Source organism: Haliotis rubra, unplaced genomic scaffold (assembly GCF_003918875.1).
Source record: "Haliotis rubra isolate DU_JTF1 unplaced genomic scaffold, ASM391887v1 Scf1467, whole genome shotgun sequence".
Lineage (NCBI taxonomy): Eukaryota > Metazoa > Mollusca > Gastropoda > Lepetellida > Haliotidae > Haliotis > Haliotis rubra.
Window position 1 is genome coordinate 1 of NW_025765411.1, and position 24,526 is coordinate 24,526.

The 24,526-nt window shown below is 38.7% G+C and overlaps 1 protein-coding gene across 1 annotated transcript; it reads left to right on the plus strand.

Annotated features, from left to right (window-relative positions):
• Positions 1 to 12,920: 12,920 nt before the first annotated feature.
• LOC124269703 (superoxide dismutase [Cu-Zn]-like) lies at positions 12,921 to 19,150 on the plus strand. The gene is made up of 5 exons (XM_046704736.1): positions 12,921 to 13,080; positions 13,962 to 14,041; positions 15,928 to 16,112; positions 18,269 to 18,386; positions 18,929 to 19,150. The coding sequence occupies exons 3-5, from the start codon at positions 15,943 to 15,945 to the stop codon at positions 19,055 to 19,057; spliced, it is 417 nt and encodes a 138-aa protein (XP_046560692.1). The 5' UTR covers positions 12,921 to 13,080; positions 13,962 to 14,041; positions 15,928 to 15,942; the 3' UTR covers positions 19,058 to 19,150.
• The last annotated feature ends 5,376 nt before the right edge of the window (positions 19,151 to 24,526 follow it).

Here is a 24,526-nt window from a genome sequence, read left to right on the forward strand (position 1 = left end):
TGCATGCGTGTGTATGTGTATGTGCGGCTGCTTGTACTAGCTCCAGACTGAAGCTGGTTTTATAGTGCTAGCCCACTGAGATACCATGCCGCAGTGAAGCATGAATACCCCACTCTGGACACATTATACTGACTCCGAGCCGACCAGTCCTTGTTGTACCAATTAATGCCGAGCGCCAGGCAGGGACCAACAAGTACTATATTTTAAAGTAAAGTACTCAAGTAAAAGTAAAGATCATTCCATGTGGGATTTCATATTGGATCATTTTAACCTGGAACGGTTCTCCTGTGACAAAGTCGTCAACCATTTCGGTAGATGCCTCTTAGATTTATGTAGCATTTTAAATATACATATTGTGAATGGCAGATGTGGTAAAGATTTTAAATTAGGGGATTTTACATTTATAGGTACAAATGGCACAAGCGTCATAGATTATGTCTTAGCTTCTGCACATTTATTTGACAAAGTGCTAGATTTTGCTATACCTACTAAAGCAGAGTCCCTCATCTCTCCGTTAACCTTAGATTTACGTGCGCATCACCCACCAGTACAGCCAAAGACTATGAGTGGTAAATATAAATCTAATCATGAAGCATACAAATTTGTTTGGAATAGCAAGATGTTGTCGCAATTCAGAAATAATCTACTATCGGATGATATACAAGACTTATTTGATAAATCTGTTGATGTAGCATTCACTGTTATAAGTCAATGTGTAGATTATGTCGTAGAAGCATTGTGTCTAGCTGCTTTGATAGACGGATACGCCCCTTTCAGAAAAACATAATACGAATATCTGGTATGATGAAGAACGTAATCATTTAAAAAAAAGAAATGTGTAAATTTCTTAACTCCTTCCGAAAAGATAAAACCTTGCAATCCCTGGAGATATCACAAAGCTAGAAACAGATATAATACAACCTGCAAGGAAAAGAGGAAGGCATTTATGGAACAGAAAAGAAAAACCTAGAAAATAATATAAATGATGCCAAAAATTCTGGTATGAACTTAAAACACTAAATCCTAAGAAAACCCAAATGATAACATTGAAATCGACGAATGGTTCAATTACTTTCAGTCATTATTCTCTACCTCTGATAACAACCCAGATCCAAATAGACAAGACTATGTGAACGATACTGAGTGTACTCATATTTCAGGTGTAGCTCCGACATATTGGATGCCCCAATAAGTAGAGATGAAAATACTTAACAGTATACAACATCTAAAGTGTAATAAGTCACCAGGATGAGACAACATCCACAGCACCAAAACCAGATAGTAAACCATTGAAATAAACGTAAATACAGTAGGAAATACATGACATGACTGGATTTACGTGTTTTCAGATATTTTCTAACTTCGGGCATATATTTCATATGAATCTATACCTTTGAAACATATGCTCATCGTACATTTTCGTATGCACAAGCACCTCGTTCATGTATGCCCTGACCGGATTGTCAGGGATTTCCAAATATGAATTGCAAAACATATATCCCGGTAAATACATGATCATACAGTATTTCCAATGCATTCCTTTGAATTTCAGTGGGTGCTGAAATTTCCGATTTCGTTCTAAGTTTACTCGGGTTGGAAACATGTGAATTTACGTAGGTGGGGAAACACATGTAAATGTTCAAATTTGCAAATGTTTACACACCTTAGATATTTATGTATCATACCGGATTTCAGGGGTATGTATATGAACGGTTCATACACCATCATGTTACCTGTACTCAAGCAAGATGATCATATGTTTCCATCATGTGAATTACTTGGCTCATGTAATTTCACTTTCACACATTTTAGTACGTTTGAAATCAACGTTCACATGACCTCAATATTCTTATCACCAAAGAGCCTGACAAAGAAAGCGGTATTACGCAAGCTAACACGCCTTATTAAGCTGCACTCGCCTTTGCTACTAGTATCAGTTACGCCTTGTCTGTGGTGTTGGCAAAATCTTGTGAGGTGCATGTTTCGAGGGATTGAAAGGTTCAGTGGTGAACAAAGGGCGATGCGTTGCCCTTCGTCCTCGCAAGTGTCCCAAGCTGCCCCAAAAGAATGGTACTTTGTCTCTATGAGCACAGCCAAATATGCTACACGAACCAACTCGTAATTTCTGAAGTCTGTTCAGCTCGCGCATCTACTGTCAAATATTTTGTGGCAGTACATAATTGGAATATTATTGCACTGCATGTGACCTTCTTAATAGTCTCACAGTGCCTGAACAATGTTATTTCTCCATTCGCTCAGCCTTTGCTGTAATAACGCCATACATAAACTTTAATGTTTGTTTCACTAACGCAAAAGTATACAATAACAAACAATGTCATATCAATTTATATATTCTTTGAGACATGAAATGAAAAATTGTTTTATCGAGTAGCGATTATGACCGGATAGCACAGGCGGGTGCGTTCTCTGAGTATATCATAGACATGTTGGATCTCCGTGCCTTTGTGAAATTCGTCTATATTGTCCTGTTTAAATTGACGATCCATAACTCAGATTGCGAGTAAATATCACGTAAGTAATTGTGATGTCGCATTGCTGTAAATTTCCCTGTCGAAGAAGTCATTCTCACAAGATGTATATTCCCTTGTTTGAGAAGATCTGTGGCTATTACGCCCCAGTGTTGCTAAACATCTTATAGGCCTTTAGTCTGACACAGACGCAGACATCGCATGTTCAAGTTCTGATCTGACAGGGGCTGAACATAGCATTCCGACATGAATACAATATCTCAGTGTTTTCCTAAGTAAGTGGAGATCTTTCTACAACACTGGAAATAACTGTATCGTTGTCCTTCTGATATTCCCCCGAACGAAAGCTCTACCCATTTAGGGTACAATGTGTAAGTTACGGAATTGTAGGGAATAGTCTTAAGACTTTCTACTTTGACCAGGATTCTTCGAACTTGTAACTGTTGTTTGAGAAGATCAAAAGAGAAAAGGGTAGTGCGCGATGTATATGACGGACGTATATGGAGAACGTTCGAAGAACTTTATAAATACAATAATAGAAATACCGGTTATGTTTAAAACGTACCTTCAATCTGATAGCCAGAGGGATTATTGTGAAAGATCGCAGTGTGTATCATCATAAACGGGCCAAGATAAAAGTACATGTCATTCATCCCCACATAATATCCCACGGGACATCGTTGTTACAGGTAGGGCAAACACTTTCTTTTAAAGTTATCTGCCGGTTTCACGCTACATACATGTATTCAGATTATCGGGAAAACTAGCGCAAGTTCTCCATCACACATATAAGAGACCACATAATCTGTCATATGGCCTTTGATCACACATATAATTAAAATACGCAGTGTTTATTGATAGCGATGAAGCAACTTATCAAAATTTAAGTTCGACAGTATCATCTGCATTACTCTCTTAGATAAGCTGAAATATCACAGGGTTGTCATGGTAACGATAATTTGACATACCATTTATTGTGTTATTCTTTAATCTGCGATTAGAATTTAAATCAGTTTTGACATGAGCATATCAAGAAAAGAGAAGCTGTAAAACGAAATGTATTGTGATCGAACCTATAGGCCTTTGTAAAAGCGAGTTTCAAGTCACCTACATAAAAAACTGTTTTCATGATAAATATGTGCTAATCCTTGGCACGATTCCAAACATATCATGGGCATATTTTTGTGAATCATAATCAAACAGTGATGTTACAAGGCGTCCATGCCGCGTCAACAACACATCAAACAGGGGCGTAGCTACCATTATAAAAACAGCTCGAGCTTACACATGATCTTTCCTAAAAAATATTTTTTCTTCTAATTTTTGCCAAAAATACGTACAAACACGTTCCATTTAAAAGTGGAAATCCCTCTACGAATCGTATTGCTACAGTATTTTTTATTAAAGCATTACCATGTACAGTAAACAGGTTATTCTTCATATCATATCTTTCAGTGGTGATTGTGTTTCCATCGACATGTATGAGGATGTTTTGTTACAGTCATGATTATATGTGAATCATCACTGAAATGCAGTTGTATATTTTTCATTTGCTTATAATTATTTTAGAAAAAACAAACTCGATGTATGGTATTGTATCGGTACAGCAGACATGTGTAAACGATGTCCAAACATATTTTTGTATGAGGAAATCACATTTCAATGTCCATGGTGGTAAGACATCCGTCCGTATCCACCCAGCCCTCCTTAAATTTTAATGAGGAGGAACACTTTCTTTGAGTGGGATTTTAGAAGTAGAATACGTCTTTCAGTATGTTCAAATACAATTAACAAAACACGTTAAAAACACGTCCTTAGCAGATGAGGAATATATATTCAGGTGATATGATTTGACTAGAATGAAATTTAAGAGGGGATACAGGCGGAAGTTTTCCACAATATTTTGAAGCTATTAAAATCATCAAACGTCAAACGATAACTCTTCAGGTCTCATAAAAATGAAAGTTGGGCAAGAGATCTATACCACCTAAATATATAAGGCTTTGCAGCCCATAGGGCTTACACGAAGAAAAATGGCTTGCTACGCGCCTGGCAAACGCACTAGAATTGCAATACGGGCCTCTAACCACTGATTCTCCGTGACCTGGAGACACATGTGACTGAGCGTATGTTGGGGCGTCGTCTGTCATACAGACCCTGAAGCAAATACATCCAAGCTCACGCAACTCTACAAATTGTGGCAAGTCTAGATTTCCACAGCTTCAGGAGAAAGTCTCAGGGCTCCTTTTCATTACATTATATATTTTTATTATGAACTTTTATTCAATGAAATATGTTCATATCAGAGACTATTTGTTGATCTAGTTCTGACGGGTTAAAGACAAAAGACAAAATGGATACTGGTGCTGTTAAATTTCTTAAATTATATATAAATATTCGCCCTTGTCTCGGGTTAAATGAATATTTACCACCAAATGTACATCTGGAGGATATCGAAATCTAGGTTAAGCTATTTGAATCATATTTACAATTAAAAGACCCAAACAATGGTTTGTTGTCCAAATTTTGGTTTTCCATAGCTTTTCCCAGTCTGTATCACAGTCACAGAAAGATTTTTTTCTCCCTTCCGTCTCTAGAAAAACTCACTGCAGGGTTCGGGCTATGGAGTGCCATATACACCCACAGCTGGCGGGACCAACATCTCCAGTAACATTTACATCTGCCAACGCTTAATTCGCAAGTGGTGAGGCAATAAGCTAATGAGGCTAAGGGTCCTGCACCATGTTTGTGAAATATCTATGATGCCTTATATAAAGTCTATCATCTAAGCAAGTCTAGCTATGTATGGCGTTAAGTCACTGCTTGAAAAAAGGCTCCTTTAGAATTTTATTTGGTAAATATTAGTATTTCCATCATATTGGAAAATACATAGACTAACGATTAGTGTCTGAATATATATAATTTTGATCGTAACAAACAAACCCATTTACTAGTAAATTGAAATGGAGCCCTCAGGGAGACACAAGATTAAGTCCGGCTAGCCATGGCAGTTAGATATGTTTACTTTGTAACCCGACCCATAAAGTGAGTTAGGGTTTCTTGCAGATGTTAACAGACCCTGGACCTGAGGAGATCTAGACTTGCTTCAATTAAGGCTTTAGCATTGCAGAACGGGCTTGGCAGTAGGGAAAATAATGTGGTTCAGGGACTGTGAGACAGCCTAAAAAATGCATGGCAACCTACACTTCATTGTGACTATGATTAAGGCATCATTTTAAAACACATGGGTTATTTACTTTGCGTTAACTGACAGGCTTTCGGTGTCAAACTATTTGGAACTCCGGCCAAAGGTCATGTTATGCTGTCTAGAAATATGGCCTTTTTGTAATGCTTTGGTTACACATAATGATAAGTGATTGTTGTACATATGATGTTTTGAAGGATAATCTCAGCTGACTAATACTTTGCATGTGGTCCCCACACACACACACACTCTTTCCATACCCGTAATAAAAGTTAATTTTCCTTATATATGTCTGTAAGCAAATACTCTAAAGTAACGGGGTGGCTGATTTTGGCCACCTGAGGTAGTGACCACAGCAGTCTGGTTATACTGCATTGAGAGAGGACAGAGCTCGGCAAGATACCAATAACTATGCTTGTCATTTAAACCTTTAACTGATGTTTGTGGAATATGATTTTATAATTGAAGATGCTTCCTGCACCTGTAGCCCCAATATAGATGTTGTTAGTCTGTGAATCTTCCAAATTACTTCGTCTCTTTTTTCAGTTGAAATTAAGATCTTTGCCTTTTATCAAAATAACATATTTTCAGTCTTAATGTGCCTATGTCGGGAATCAAACACAGTTGTTGACCTGACAGGTTAACGCGTTAACTACGAGCGTACCCCCATCATTCCTTGATACTATTAAAGAATATACATTGGTACATTTATTATACATTCAAGATTAAACCAAGTTTTGTCACTATATATCCTTCAGTTTTATGTTAGTGTGGTGATTTGCACACTGATAATTTAAAAAGAGGAATATAAATAATGATTGTTTCCGATCTTAATCCAATTTAGTTTTCCATTTATCTAGTAATTTTCAGTTTCTATTTTTGGAGATTCTGTTCGCAGGTACTTTTAACAGTTTCACCCAATAACAGTAAAGCATACAGATAATACGTTTCGGTACTTTGATAGATTTAATAATAAGTACACATTATATTCCAAGATATTAAGATACCAAAATGATTAACATACACTCTCTCAAAAAAAAAGAAACGCAACCCCTATCTAAATATCTGACATCATTTCTAGAATAAAGATGGTGAATGTAAATTAGAATTTTCTTCAAAATACTGTTAATACGTTCCCATCTGATCAGTATAAGCTCCCAAACGGAACCATTGTCACACATGATGACCTTTGTATCCGTGTTATTTGAGAAAGTGCGAAATTGTCATGTACAAAATGCTAAAAGCCTGTTGCACGTGCAAATCGTTGAAAACACAGTTCATGTAGAGGGTTTTAAAAGCACGCGTAGTTTGTAATTTTCTCCTCATAATTTGCTCTGCAAATCAAGTTCGAAAATGCCCCGTTTGAGTACAGCAAATCGAAATATTGCCATTGGTCGCATTAAGGCCGGGAAAGCTTTGGAACGGTTGCCCGTCATCTAAACGTACACAAAACAACAATCTCACGACTTTGGAATCGTTACACACAGTTCCATGCAATTGAAGATCGTCCCAGGAGCGGTAGACCTAGGATCACCACACCGGCTCAGGATCGCTTTATTCGACTCAGCCACCTACGTAATCGGCATGCCACACCCACCATCACTGCAACACAGGTGCCAGGTTTGAGGAGAGTATCGGCCCAAACCATCAGGAACCGTTTACATGAGGCAAATTTACGTGCAAGAAGACCAGTTGTTGGGCCAACGCCAACATCGACGCCAACGTCTCAGGTGGTGTACTAACGTAAGGAGATGGACCCTAAGAAACTGGAGAAGAGTCTGGTTTAGTGACGAGTCTCGTTTTCTTCTTCAACGACGTGACGGTAGACAACGTGTCTATAGACGAGCAAATGAACGTTTTGCACCGAACTGCGTCTCGACAGGTCGACAGATTTGGAGGAGGAAGCATCATGGTATGGGGAGCCATGTCTTACAACCAACTGTCAGACTTGGTCATCATTCGTGGCAATTTGACGGCACAACGGTACATTGATGACGTCTTACAGCCACATCTTCTGCCGATAATCGACCAACAGAGGAGAGTTGTTTCAACATGACAATGCCCGCCCTCATACAGCTCGTGCAACAGTGGCATTCCTACAGAATTCAAACGTCAACGTGATGCCGTGGCCCTCCAGATCGCCAGACATCAATCCTATCGAACATCTGTGGGACCAGCTGGATCGTCGTGTTCGTGCACGTACACCACAACCGCACACGTTGGTTGAACTGGCCGCAGCACTCCAGGAAGAGTGGAGAGCAATCCCCAGGACAACATCCGCCGTCTGATTCGTTCTGTTCCGAGGAGGTGCACTGCTGTGATTAGAGCTCGTGGCTCTACAACGAGATACTGAAGACAACGCCCCTAGCGTAAATTGAGAGTTCGATACTGACCTGCATTAACTGTTACCTTATACCGTGCTGACCTAAGGTTCACCATGTCAAATTTCATGGCATTATCTTTAAAAATACAAATGTTATAACCAGTTAAAATTGATATAAACATTACAAAAAAACCAGGGGTTGCGTTTCTTTTTGAGAGAGTGTAATTATATAGTGTATAACAAATTAGACAGCAAAAGCAAAAGCAAAAAGAAAACGCATGAGCAACATAATGCTGTCAGGTAGTAAGCTTTCAATAATTATCGAAACTGCTTAGTTATGAGCTAATTGCAATCACTACAATTTTCTATAGTCTACCCAAGAGGGAACAAAATAGGTCTATTATGAAAATTATGAGCTAATTGCAATCACTACAATTTTCTACAGTCTACCCAAGAAATGGAAACAAATTATGTCTACAGTATATTTGAGAAAACGTCCGTATGGGATAATACCTGTATCCCGAATCAAAAAAAGGTCATACCAAATATGTGCATGTTCACACATTTACAACAGTAATTTACACTGGGAATCATTAATACATTGTAATCATCTTTTATGAAAGTATAGATAATGAAATTTGTTCAGTTATAACTCATCAGTCGGATAACTCATACAAGTAAGCACTAAAATTAGGGACCTACCGGTTCATGTCTGTGTGAACACATCTGTTTGTGTTTTATTGTAATTAGCAGTGTCTCCTTGTGTAGCATATATAAGAAGTGTACCTAAGGTCAGTTGCTTAAACTGTTATGTAATTTCCATTACAAAAAGTTTAAACGATATTACCTACTGGTCAGAAAGACTTATCAGTACCCCAACACCTACCCACCGTCACCACCCCACCCTAGGCCTATCCCATGCCACACCCTCTCACTCGCAAACATACACACTCCCTAACATACATATCGCTCTGGCCCATAGACCCGATATTTGAACCTTTTAAACAGACACCATGTGTATGTCAAGAAAGACACGCATGTTATTAGTGGTGCTCACTTCACCATGTGTTTCTAATTATCTCAGTACATTATGGCGTGGTCGGACGCGCTAACGAACCTTGTGTGAGAGTTAAATTACAGAACCATTGAAATACATGTTAAAGTAATTGTAATCTTGTAACACTATATTTACCCATTTTCAACCATTTACACATGTACTAAAATATATGACAAAACTAATCCTGGTCATACGAGATTTCAAAGGTATTGAAATGCATGTCCTACAATCACAGCATTTACATATGTTACACATGTGAGGAAACACATGAAAACAATGGCCAGATTTACATACCTGTGAAATACATGTAAATGCAGAGTTGAATGTTCGTTCATTTTAACCCCCCTTTAAACGTGTGTAAATCTGACGGCCAGATGATACGTAGATTTCAAACGTTGTTCATATGGCGGCCGGATGAAACGAGTATTTCCTGACGTTAGTAAATTTGGGTAATACAGTCATTTTGTGTGGTGACATAGACCCGGAATTGCTTTCAAACATTCATCTGATCTTTTACTTCCATATCTTGAGCTTACTTTCAATATTATCCTCGACACTGGGAACTTTCCTGAATCTTGGTCAGTTGGCATTCTTGTTCCAGTCTATAAACAGGGTGACCCTAAAGATACCAATAACTACCGTGGAATAACTGTACTTAGTATATTTGGCAAGTAATTTACTTACATTATCAACAAAAGATTAGTTAAATGGACTGACGTCATGGATCAGATATACGAGGGTCAAGCGGGCTTTAGGGAGGGATATACAACAACAGATAATATCTTTATACTGTATAGCCTAATACAAAGATACCTCAGCTCAAAAGATGGAAAGTTCTACGCACTATTCGTTGATTTTGCAAAGGCTTTCGATTCTGTGCAGCGGATAAACTATGGAGACTTCTACAATCGCACGGTCTTAGTAGTAAAATGAATAAAATGTTGAAGAGTATATACGAAAAATGTTAAAGTGTGTGTAAGGAATCAGCATGAATTATCTGAACCTTTCATTAGTGAACTAGGTGTTAGACAAGGCTGTATTTTAAGCCCCACCTTTTACGTTTTTCATTAATGAATTAGCAATACAAATATGTGACAAATGTACGAATGGGATTCAACTACACCCAAATACAATACAACTATTTCTGCTACTCTTTGCCGATGATATTGTACTATTCTTCTAGTACTGTTAGCGGTTTACAGAAACAAATAGATGAATTAGACACATTTTCTGACCAATATAAGTTATGTGTAAACAGAGACAAAACCAAAATTATCGTCTTTAAGAAAGGTGGAAAGCTCTCTAAATTAGAAAAAATGGTATTATAAAGGGCAACTACTCAAAACTACCAGTGTTTATAAGTATCTTGGTGTATATTTTGTAATAGCTCTTTCCTGGTCCAAACACACAAAACAAGCGTCAGCACAAGCCTTGAAAATCTTAATCGGTGTTTGTAAAAATATGAGATCGTTGGGTGAAATGTCCTTTAACACATTCTTTAAAATATTCGATATGAAGATAAGTCCAATACTTCTATATGGCTCTGAAATATGGGGATTACAACAATATGACAGTATTGAAAGAGTTCATTTATATGCATGCAAAAGTTTCTTGGTGTAAAACCGAACACATGCAATAGGATGGTTTACGGAGAATTAGGTAAATTCCCTTGTTTATATACTCTTCCATTAAAGCCATAAAGTATTGGGTAAGATTACTGCATATGCCATGCCATAGGTTTCCGAAAAAATGTTATGATATGATGAAATTGTATGACGAAAATGGGAAAAGAAATTGGGTGAGTGATATTAGGAGTTGTTGTACAAAACTGGTTATGTTTATACTATAATCAATGGAAATCGGACATACGTTTCGAAGACTTTTAGCAAAAAATCGGCGTACAAAAGTCCCGCATAGCTCTCTCTCGTTTTCGTTGCTCTTCCCATGACTTATTTATTGAAACTGGCAGGTATGCAGGTATACAAAGAGAAAACAGAATATGTCAGTTATGTAATATGAGTACTGTTGAGGATGAACTACATTTCCTTCTAATCTGTCCTGTTTATACGACTCTACGAACGAACTACTTTAAAGCCATACTATTATAAGCATCCAAGTGTAAGAACATTAATTTCACTATTAACAGATACTACCACATCAATATTACAGAATCTGGCAATGTACATCTATTTCGCTATTAGATTAAGAAAAAGTATTGTTGCAGAAAAGAATTTATAAATGACTTCTATCTACTCATGTAAACTCTAAATGTACTACAGGCCTGTGGCCTTTTTAAGTACTGAAAAAAAGATTGATTGATTGATTGATATATTTTAACGTCTTTTGGTATGACGCGGTCGGGGATCGAACCCGCGACCTTCCCCAACCCGTGGAGATCCCAACCCGTGGAGATCCGGGTTAGAATTGGTCTTCATAAACCCATGTGTGTCCCCGTAAAGATCCGAGCTGGAATTGGTCTTCAGAAAACCCATGCTTGTCGCAAAAGGCGACTAACGGGATCGGCTGGTCAGGCTCGCTGAACTGGTTGACACATGTAATCGTATCCCAATTGCGTTGATCCATGCTCATGCTGTTGATCACTAGATTGTGTGTCCCAGACTCGATTACTTACGGACCGCGGTCATATAGCTGGAATATTGCTGGAGTGCAGCGTTAAACAACAACCAAACCAAACCTTAGCCCAACATGAACGATGTTGACGGGCCAGTGACGTGTCACGAAATGCTCGAAATGGTATTCCGCTTTCAGACCTTACCCTTGACAAAGGGTATACTCTTGGTAATTGTTATTTTAGATCGTGAAAATCTCACACTTCATAACACTGTATGTGCAAATGACACCGGGTAATGCAGAGTGAGTATGTTTTACCATTTAAAATAACCTTTACCCTGTACAACCATAACACATGTGATCAAATTTCATCCTCAGCATCTCCCCGAGTTAGGTGAACTAGAAACAACCACAACACATGTGATCATATTTCATCCTCAGCATCTCCCGAGTTAGGTGAACTAGAAACAACCACAACACATGTGATCATATTTCATCCTCAGCATCTCCCCGAGTTAGGTGATCATATTTCATCCTCAGCACGAGTTGGTCAACTGGAAACAACCACAACACATGTGATCATATTTCATCCTCAGCATCTCCCCGAGTTAGGTGAACTGGAAACAACCATAACACATGTGATCATATTTCATCCTCAGCATCTCCCCGAGTTAGGTGAACTGGAAACAACCACAACACATGTGATCATATTTCATCCTCAGCATCTCCCCGAGTTAGGTCAACTGGAAACAACCATAATATGAACTTACATGATAAAAATAAAAATATATTTTCTGCGTCTCTGATGTGTTCCGAAGGTATGCAATGCTACTATGTACACAATCTCCACTATAACAGTGTATTTTAACAAGTTAATGTTTATCAATATGTTATTGTTCACGTGAAGCACAATAAACGTACATAAAATTATAACAAAATTTGGACTGTTTCAGACTGATCACGAGGCATGAGGGGAGGTGGGGTAGCCTAATGGTTAAAGCGTTCGCTCGTCACGCCGAAGCCCCGGGTTCGATTCACCACATGGGCACAATGTGTGAAGCCCATTTCTGGTGTCCCCCGCCGTGTTATTGCTGGAATATTGCTAAAAAGCGGCGTAAAACTAAACTCACTCACTCACTGACTCACGAGGCATGAACCTATGACACCCCACCCCGCCTCCCGTGTAGAATCCACCTATTCTCCTAGAGGAACCTGTCGCTAACCGTATAATATTATGTGGGCCAACTGTATTGAATGTTTTTTCATCATACACCACAGGAATACACTCTTAAAGGGACTGTTCGAGATGAATCTGTGGCACGCCTTCTTTCAGAGCCTTCGTCTGGCATTTCTCCATGAGAGACAAGAACAAGCAGTAAATTTCCTGGACACCTGAACATCTTCGAATATTTGTTCAGAGACTGCGAAATCACTGGTAAGTCTGCAATGTAATGTCATGATGAAAGGCAACCGAGCGTTAAGATAAAAGGGGGTGACTGGTGTATTTTTTTTCCAAAGCAGCAAGCAATCTTCTTGTTAATATTCACGTCTATGAGGTACAAATTAACAATTGCAGAGATCTATGAGGGACAAATTTAAATACAAAGCAAGTTTCTGGTGGCACCCGTCAAAAGAGTGAGGAGTGAGTATTGTTTTACGCCGATTTTAGCAATATTCCAGCAAAATCACGGCGGGGGGCACCAGAAATGGGCTTCACACATTATACCCGTATGGGGAATTGAAGCCGGGTCTTCAGCGTGACAAGCCAACGCTTTCACCACTAGGCTACACCACTAGTGCGCAAAGAACTGTCTGCAGTACACACTAAAAGGACTGATTGACTGACTGAATTTGGTTTTACGCCGCTTTTAGCAATATTCCAGCAACATCACGGCGGGGCACCACAAATGGGCTTCACACATTATACCCGCATGGGGAATCGAAGCCGGGTCTTCAGCGTGACGAGCCAACGCTTTAACCACAAGGCTACTGGGTCGACCCACCCGTCAAAACAACATGCAAAGCCAAGGTCAATGTTCATAAGAATAGCAGCACATAGTTTGTTCGCTTGAACGTTATATTAATTACTCAGCTTGAAATGAGTACCCGGTGGGATAAAGTCATGTGACTATAACCCTCTAGCGCCTAACAGGCAACTTGAGTTATCCGGGGTAATAATAATCAGATTGTTTGGGCGCTTCGAGCATGCATTGTGCATGGAGCAATGCGCATGATAAATGGACTATTATTATTATTATTATAATTAATGACCTATCAGTCTGGTCAAACATATAATTAACCTCCACTATGTTGCAGAGTATGCATCATGCATTCTCTCCCCTGATCCTTCTGCCAAGATTATCCTGTCGGGGAGGGTGGACTTCAAGGAGGTGAATGTGAGTGGAACTGCTTCATAACGTCCTTTCATCAACAACGTATTACATCACACCCTTTGCCATCCCCTGTATATACATTACACGAGAACATTAGACAAATTCTCATTACCAATATCTTACATCAGACCCTTTCGTCACTAGTATAATACATCATTCATCATCAACTTATATATTACATCAAATCCTTTCTCATCACCTGTACATTATGTAAGATTCTTTAACACCACTTGTATATTACATTAAATCCTTTATTATCAAACGTATTGTATTTTATCACTCACTCGATGAAAATATCACTGTTTAATAAATCTACAATGTTAGTACACATTGTGTATTAACATCGCGTGCTGCCGGAACTATTTGCACTTGATCACATGACTGAGTATACGCGTGACCCAGTTGTTTCGTCACTAGTATTATGCATTCTTTATCATCAACTTATATATTACATCAAATCCTTTCTCATCACCTTTACATTTTGTAACATTCTTTAACACCACTTGTATATTACATTAAATCCTTTATTATCAAATGTATATTGTATTTTATCACTCACTCGATGAAAATATCACTGTTTAATAAATCTACAATGTTAGTACACATTGTGTCATAACATCGCGTGCTGCCGGAACTATTTGCACTTGGTCACATCACCGAGTATACGCGTGACCCAGTTGTTTCTGTCACTAGTATTATACATTCTTTATCATCAACTTATATATTACATCAAATCCTTTCTCATCACCTTTACATTTTGTAACATTCTTTAACACCACTTGTATATTACATTAAATCCTTTATTATCAAATGTATATTGTATTTTATCACTCACTCGATGAAAATATCACTGTTTAATAAATCTACAATGTTATTACACATTGTGTAATAACATCGCCTGCCACCGGAACTATTTGCACTCGGTCACATGACCGAGTATACGCGTGACCGAGTTGTGCGGGCGTAATGCACTCGTTGAATTCTTAGGAAAGAAGTTTCACCTGTTTTTTGCTCGGTTACCATTAATAGCATTTATATAAAAGAAAATAATATATGTTGATTAAATTTATGTGGTCCCTTTTCGTATCCCTTGTTTATTTAAAAATCAAATTATTTAGATTAATGTTGACAATCATAAATGAAATTTATTCATACTCTGACCCCTGTTATGACGGTGTAATGCACTCGTTCTGTAAGTTGAATTCTGAGATATTATTTAGCTTTCGCTCGTCAGATACCAAATCATTCTTTTGTCTCATAAATATGGTATTACACGGACATCGTAAAAGTATCACCTATATATCCTTTATTCATCATTTTGTAATATTCATCACATGTGCTTTTATTACTACTTTATCATCACTATACATTTTAGAGGATATAATCATGTATTATCATTTAAATATTTTAATTATTTTTCATGACATACATATTTCATACCATTCTTTACCATCAGTTGTATTTTTCATTACTTCTGTTATCGTCACCTTTCATCATGGTATTAACGATCAACCAATACCATAACCTGAATTTCAGTAATTGACCATGGCACTGTCAATGTATTAACTATCATACCTTCTGAATGTGTTTTGTGAATAGCAATCTCATTGAATTGTCAATCCTTACATAGATAATGCCTAAATGTTCAATATTTTGATAATCAAAGCTTGAATAACCGACTTTGAAGAGTCAGTCCTTACGATTCACTCCAAAGTAGTCAATCCATCATAGGACAGTTTTACTGCGGCTGAAAACTCCATTCAGCCAATCAGATGACTATTCTGTTGTAAATTAAATTTTCCTAAACTCCATTGCCAATCAAGCATCCTATTATATCATTAATTTGGCTTTTAGACGTAAGCTTGGTGGTCTCTTGTGTATATCCACAGGCATGTGGCAGAAGAATGCCAATAGAAATCAAGGTTGACATAGACGGCTTTCCGGCAACCGATAACGTCACCAAACACGGCTTCCACGTCCACACCTACGGCGACTTGGCTAATGGCTGTGGTGGTGCCGGTGGATACTACAACCCATTCAACGTCACCCACGGAGCACCGGAAGACCGTACGAGGTGACGTTGACATACACTGGACTCGACTTTCTACAGACCGCTGCCATATAGCTGGAATGTAGCTTTGGTTTGTTCTTTTACGCCGCACTCAGCAATATTCAAGCTCTTACGACAAGCATGGGTTACTGAAGACCAATTCTAACCCGGATCTTCGCGGGTCTGGAATATAGCTAACTGCAGCGATTGATTGGTTAGGCTCGTTGACTGGATGGCACATGTCATCACTGTGAGACCCGTGATGAGCTAGAATTGGTCTTCAGCAACCCATGCTTGTCATAAGAGGCGACTAACGGGATCGGGTGGTTAGGCTCGCTGACTTGTCGACAAGTGTCATCGTATCCCAATTAAGGAGATCGATGCTCATAATATTGATCGGAGGATTTGGTCCAGACTCGATTACGGACTGCCTCCATACAGCTGTAATATTGCTGAGTGCAAACAAACGAAATGAGTGCGGCGTTTAACAACAATCAAACGATGTTGACATCTTCGAGTGAAAACATGAGTCATCTTGATATTGAAGGAAAGTGACACAGGTCGTAGACATTGAAATTTTAGAAGTTATACTTACTAACCATCGATTACAATCGACGTAAAACAAGGATTCAAACTAACGATAACCGGATCATAGCGCACAACGGTTGGCAATTCCACGTTCGAGATTCTCTAAGATTCATTGCAAATATCTATCCAACATGCAGCTGCTCTCTTCATCTTTCTTGAGACAAACACAAACATAAATTCATCATTTCTTCAGGATGTTGAGCGTTTAATTTCGGTTTATACGTCAACACAATGCTTGTGAGGTAGTAGTTAATGAAACATCTGAACCAACATCAGTCAAAACCATGCACAATCAGTTAATAAATTTCTCTGCGATAATCTTTGGCTTAACTGTAATGAATTCTTCGAAATCACAAATCTTCTGTAACAGCAGCAAAATAATATGTTCATCTTGGTCCAGGAGAGCCTAACATCCAAACATTTAAATGCGATTAATAGTGATAACAATTCTATATCACCTGTGCAGTAACATGAAACTATCAGCCTATAGTCTATATGTTATTAATTACATATCTGACTTTGGTTTCTAAAATGAATTTGCTATACAAATAGGAATATAATTAACAATTGTAATTCCTGAACTATGATTCTAGTGTAATAAAAAACATCTGGGAAAATGTGTTAACTTTATTCTGGGTATAATTAAGCTAGAAATATACGCGAAATGCATGTATGCTTTATGGTCTTTTCATCACGTGACCACTATAGAATAGAGGGCAATAACGTTTATTATTTCACATATTATACAGACGGCATTACACTGCCATCAAGTGTTACCAGCATATTGACATTCGTTGTGTTTTGTTGTATTGATACAATGTATTATATTGTATCAGTACAAATAAAGGCGATGTACAAGCCAGAAACCCATTTCCATAGTTATGCATAAGTAGCTGTCGTGTTTATGAATCATATACAAACACACGCAAAGTCAAGTCAAGCGTTCAGCGGAACAAACTCGGGGACATATGGTACAAGTCTCCATTTGAACTTTGTAAACATTGTACTAAGGCTAAATTGTAACCCTGAACAAACAACTTTCAAATGATACACTTCAGAGGAAACAACCGACATTTGTTTGCACCAAGCGTCACCAAAGTCATTCCCAATACGTTGTGTTATTGGCATCCCAGCTTGTATGTCCAACTTATATCAGAAAAGAAATACTTAAAGGAATAGTTCTATCACAAACCAAATCGTAAGTAATGTTGAACATTAATGACATTAGATTCTAACGATACCTTTAGACATTTATCTACATATGTACACATTACATGGAATCGATTTAAGAAATGTAACAATGTAATGAATTTGTAACGCTCCAGATCATGAACCATTGGTCTTTGCCTCATGAATATCTGAGTTTCATACATTAAGAATGTTGACTGGCATTGTTTAACAGAAATTACGCTTCCATGTAACATCTGAAAAATCCGTAAGACTCCATGTTTACATATTGGTGTTAAGCTGTCATTGCCTATACTCAACATCTGCCGGCTGATTAGTATGTATTATAGTGTTACCTCACGTTATAGACAAACTTACCTGCAACTTATGTAATATCTCATGGCATTGTCTTTGTCTTGGTTCAGACATATTGGAGACTTCGGCAACGTTGACGTTCCCAAAGACGGCCGCCTGACGACTTCGTTAACTGACCGCCTTGCAAGCCTTAAAGGCGACCAGAGCATCATGGGAAGGGCTATTGTGGTATGCATACCAGATTGCATGATTGTAAAATGAATGGGAATGTGAGATCTTGTACTTTTGTACTGGTTGAAATACAAATTTGTGTGATTTGTGCGGATGTTTGTGTGTGTGAATAGTTTTTCGATAAGTGTTTTCTATTTTCTAAATTCAAAGATTCAGACTTATTTGTAACAAAATGGGTTTATTTGTCACAGAAGTCATAATCCATTCTACAACGGCATCATAGAACCCTGCATTCTGAGTAACTGACGGGCGGTACGGTAGCCTAGTGGTTAAGGCGTTCGTTCGTCACGCCGAGAAGACCCAGGTTCGATTCCCCACATGGGTACAATGTGTGAAGCCAATGACTGGTGTGTCCCTCCGTGATATTTCTGGAATATTGCTGAATGATGCGTAAAACCCAACTCACTCTCTCACTGCAAATAAATGACGGCGGTCTGAAAATAATGGAGTCTGGACCAATCACATCAATCTATCTAAACGTATGTCTGTGTTATTGAATCAGTTTATTTCAAAATAGAATTTTACCGTTATTGTCTCAGGTTCATGAAGGATTGGATGATCTTGGCAGGGGAAACAACTCTGCCAGTCTTGAGAACGGCAATGCTGGTGCCAGACTGGCCTGCTGTGTGATCTACGCAGCTGACGGCTCTCAGTGGAAGGAGACATAAAGAGATTGTAGTGCTGGTTTGAGGGTTGTAAAATCGGTTTATTAATGAACAAGACTGCAGGAATGAAGAGAAACAAATAAATGATAAAAGTAAGAGTTTTTGATGTCGTCATATTTGGGGAAAAATCAAATGTTTATATACCTACTCAGTCGGAATGATAGACACTCGGGTTTTTTTTCCAGCAAGTAAAGATGTGTTCTGTAGACCTCCTTATTAAAAATCCCAACATCCTGTCTTTTTTGCATTTGAGTCAAGGCAAGAGAAAAATATCTCACAAATATAACACAAACATTACGACGAGCATACCGCTTGTCTACGAATATATATTTTCTATCTTATATTAGATGGCCGTGGGATAGCCAAGTGGTTAAAGCTTTCGTTAGCTACGTTGAAGATCTGGGTTCGATTCCCCCATGGGTACCACATGTAAAACCCATTCTGGTATGCCCACCGAATATCTGTGGTATTACTGGACTGTTGCTAAAGGTGACATAAACCTATACACATTCAATTACTGTTATTGGAAGTAGGGTCATCTCAACCTGCCGTCGATTGGCTTTAGAGTGAGTATATTTTCTTCAACCCTTCAACCCTCATAAGTGAGTGAGTTTAGTTTTACGCCGCTTTTAGCAATATTCCAGCAATATCACGGCGGGGGGCACTAGAAATGGGCTTCACACATTGTATCCATGTGGAGAATCGAACCCGGGTCTTCGGCGTGAAGAGCAAACGCTTTAACCATTAGGCTACCCCTCCGCCCCTGTAAACCTCATACACAGGCAAATTGTAGCGCACTTAGGGTTGCGCATAATAAGAAGAGAAATGACCAGTCTTTCCATATGCGAGCGAAGCGAGCAAAGAAGTTAACAACGTGCTTCCCTCGCTTCGGTTCGCAAAATATTTTAATATCAAAATAGAATATCGCCATCATCAAAGGTGGACACTCATTTCACAGAGTTGTGTTCTCAAATTTCCAACCTCATATTTGATAATTACTCACGTACAGTATATTTAATTCAACAATTTAAGGGCAAATTGTGGCATGTCAAATCGTTCTTCGCCTCCATTACCCCTGCCAGCTTCCGGTTCAAGAAGGAACAGGGGACTTAAATTTAAATCTGCCCGTTACGCCAGAAGTGTTTTTGTAGAATGAATGTTACGAAAATTCTAACAATAAGGACGGCAGTAAGAAAAATAATCCCCAACAGTTTAACGGTAAAATTATGCCATATGATTTTTGTGTTTAATTACTGCTTATTCTTGTTCCTTCACCCGTTGAACCGGAAGCTGGCAGGGGTAATGAAGAAATTTGACATGACATTGTTGAATTAAATATATTGTATGTGAGTACAACTTAACGACTTTTCAACATGGAACACGTTACCCTAATTGTTGAAAGATTGCATCTATTCTCAGCTTCAATCTTGTCTGTGGCTGTGTCATCGGGATTGCCAATAAGTTGCAGTCAAGTGAGTGAATGAGATTTTTTGTAATTGCAAATAGAAAGAAGCGCAAGTACAAATATTTTTTGTTCGTTTTCACGACTTGAATTCTCATTTCTCCGTCGTCCCTCTGTCTCCCTTGCTGACACATGAGAGGGATCCGAACTCTGGTACGAAGCTCTTACCACTAGGCCACTCCACCCCCTAGAGAAGAAGAAGAGTGAGTCAGTGAGTTTAGTTTTACGCCGCACTCAGCAATATTCCAGCTGTATGGCGGCGGTCTGTACATAATCGAGTCTGGACCATACAATCCAGTGATCAACAGCATGAGCATCATACTGCGCAAGTGGGATACGATGACATGTGTCAACCAAGTCAGCGAGTCTGACCACCCGATCAGAGAAGAAGAAGAAGGGGAGGAAGATATTGAAAGAGAGGGATAGAGTATTTATACGACTGTATTTTCACTATAAAACCTTTAATCACACAATTTTCGTGAACCACAGTCGAACTGGATAATCTCAAACTGTGTCGAACTCGCAAAGTTTTATTTACCACAGTTGTAATCCGGTTGTGTCGAAAGAATTTGTCTGTTTTATGGTTGCCCTGAATCCCCACTCTCCATGTCAAGCACCAAATCGCCATCACACAAAGTCAGCCATCTAACCCACTCAGCCGTCACGACTTCAACAATCTGGATTTTCCAGATGTGAGTTAGCGTATTAACATTTTCTACTCATAGCTCGGCTTTATTTGTTTGGACCTCCATATATAATATTTTTTACTTCTAGTACTTCATGAAAATACCATGGCATTGATTGTTTTACATTCAATATCTGAGAAACTGCTAACAATCAGACAGAGTGGCACCAACTGGATGTTTCGTCACCCTGGCATCCTGAAAATAGCTACTTTGGCGACGTAACAAACATATTGATTGAAGAACCGCAGTGATTTGGTGCAGAAATATATAAGCCTACTTCACTGAAGATGGGAGAGCAGGATTAGATTTGTAATTGTTTATGTTTGAAGAAAGCAAACCGCAAATCATGGCATTTATGATTCCGAATCGAATAAAACTGAAAGAGATTTCAAGTCTGTCTCCTAAATATAGATTAACACTAATAGACGGAGACAATAAACAGTCCCCAGTTGCCATGACATGGACACCACAGACAAAAATACAACGAACCAGTTCTAAGTGGAGAGCCAAATAGTTCTCAAGTTATTGGGCCACATCAATGTCGAAATTCTTTGGGAACACTTGTGTAAGGTGACTTAGGCAGTTACTCCGTTTACTTGCATTTTGTTGTTTTAACGCCGCAATCAACAATGTTCCAGCTATATGACGGCGGTCTGTAAATAACCGAGTCTGTACCAGACATTGCAGTTATTGACATCATAAGCATCTCTCTACGAGGTTGGGATACGATGACAAGCATCATCCAATTCACGAGCCTGACCGATCCCGTTAGTCGCCTCTTACGACTATGCAATAGTTTGTTTATGAATCACTATCAAATAGCAATAACACCAGGTGTTTGTACAAGGATGAGTATGGACATACCCCACCTGAAGCCGGTTTATTCCTGGTTTGCCACCCCACTTAAGGAGATTAAAACTAATCGTATTTTGACAAGTAGAGGATGCATGCCATCACGTGAACTCTAATTAAAGGTGCCGCCCAAGCTAATAGGGGTGCGCTAAGCTATGTTCAGGGTGTATGGTGAAATGAACACTTTTGAATGCACTGAAGGTTGGACAGTCACAACCCAACATATTCCACTTCAATGACATCCTGAATCAAGAACAGTGCCACACAGAGATTGTCATATTTTTTAATATAAACATATTTTATTCATGAAATATAAACATAACGTGAATATGGATTAGCACAACAAGCCAACGGCTTATGTAAGTGCCGCTCCATTAAATATAACACAATACAATCAATAATTAATTTCAAACAAAGTACAGAAGCTATTATTTCCACAAAGGCATGAAATGCACAATAATAGGAAAAGTTTACAAAATTACATTAAATGGTTCATAGTAATTGCATACATAAGAGTTTAGAATAATTGGAATCTATTTGAAAGTAGTATGTATTTATGAACAGAGTCAAGAATAAGCTGATTAATTCTGGCAGAAAACTCCAATTGAGTATGCCGATGCCGTGTCTGGTTGAACTTTTTAGTCTGGTATATGTTTGTTACTGAGTGCTCTGTGTATAACAATAATTTCACATGTTATAAGTAAGTTAAAAGCATCATGTGAAAATATGTTATATTGAAAGTATATTCAGTCATGGTATGTTAAGTCATGGTTGATGTGTATAAAAATATACGTTTAAAAATAAATGTTGAGATGACCCCCACCTAATCCTATTGTTCTACCAATTACCACACCTGACTGTACAACCTAATTTAAACAACAGGAGGTGGCAAATCAGGAAGACCCCCATGAAGCCCCCCAGAGAATTTGCATAAAAGTAATGGGTTACTTGTTTTCCATATAAGTCAATCACTAGACTCTATTTGTCCAGACCCGATGATATGACCTGCGTTCGATTCCCCACATGGGTACAATGTGTGAAGCCCATTTCTGATGTCCCCTGCTGTGATATTGCTGGAATATTGCTAAAAGCGGAGTAAAACTCACTAACACCAGATCCGATGTGCACAGACGGACGCCATGTAGCTGGAATATTGTTGACTACAGCTTTAAAAAACCGCCCAGAAAAAATGTTACTTTTAACTTATATAAAATCAAGGTTTTTAACTCATAGAGTCCAACGGGAAGGCATTTTGCACAAAACAAACTCAGTCTCCATATTATCACGAATATGTTCAGTCATCGTTCAACACCAAACCGGTAGGGATTCCAAGTAAGAATGTAAAACCCCATATATTCTTGTCGGAAGAGGCGAAGAAATGGATCGGTAATCCATGAATCTCTTGGATGAGAGCACATCATCGTATCCCGGTTTTATGGATCGATGGGCAGGATTGGATTGTCTGGACAAGATTCGTTTTTTTACTGTATTGCTGAGCGCGGCGTTTAAAAACAAACAACGTTCTATCCAACATTCGAAATATCCCAATCGATCTCACAACTACGGCCAAAGAATGGAAGAAAAGGTTGCTGGACAGGTGAAATCAATAAAACTATGTTTACAAAATGATATTTGGAACCGTTCACATATTACCATCTGTTAAACTTTCTTTAACCTTGCTGACACCATAATGCCAGTCTATGAAAAAAACCTCCAAACATTCCAATAAAGGCAACAAAACACTTTTGATATTTATGCCATCCTTAACGTCTTGGCATAACCATTTCTGGTGTCCTCCGCCGTGATATTGCTGAAACATTGCTAAAAGCGGCGTAAAACTAAACTCACTCACAGTTGGTATGAGGCGACCGGGGATCGAACTACCAAGATTCCCTTAGCAGGTTTTGTGTAAAAGTTATACATTGTCAGAATATTTGATCATTATAACCCCTTCAGGTAAAGTGAATGATGGGGGAAGATAACGACACGGGGCATTAGCAGTCTTGAAACAAATGTTCGAGCGTTTAGACCTAATGTGAGCCTGAACATTCAGACATCGTGATGTTTCACCAAGGTAGGTTGGTTGTTTTCACGCCGCACTATTCCGGCTAAACGGCGGCATGTAAATGTTCAAGTCTTGAAAATACAATCCAGTGATCAACAGCATGAACATCGATCTACGCAATTTGGATACAATGACGTGTCAACCAAGTCAGCGAGCCTGACCAGCCGATCCCGTTAGTCGCATCTTACGGCAGTCATGGGCAATGCTAACACGGATCTTCACGGGTCTTCATCACCATGAATCGTGGTTTTCACCAAAGTGTTACACTCCCAATTCGGATCTTGACGGGTCTCGAGCGTTGAGAGATGATGTGAGCCGGATATTCAAATATCGCGATGTTTCAGCTAAGTTCCTGACATTCTCTCGGGAAAAGTCAGGTTCTGCGATAAGAACTGTTAACAATGTGT

Coding starts and splice junctions, on each gene's coding strand:
- LOC124269703 (XM_046704736.1), top strand. CDS start 15,943: ATGCCAATAGAAATCAAGGTTGACATAGACGGCTTTCCGGCAACCGAT. Junction 16,113..18,268: donor GCACCGGAAGACCGTACGAG/GTGACGTTGACA, acceptor GTCTTGGTTCAG/ACATATTGGAGACTTCGGCA. Junction 18,387..18,928: donor TCATGGGAAGGGCTATTGTG/GTATGCATACCA, acceptor TTATTGTCTCAG/GTTCATGAAGGATTGGATGA.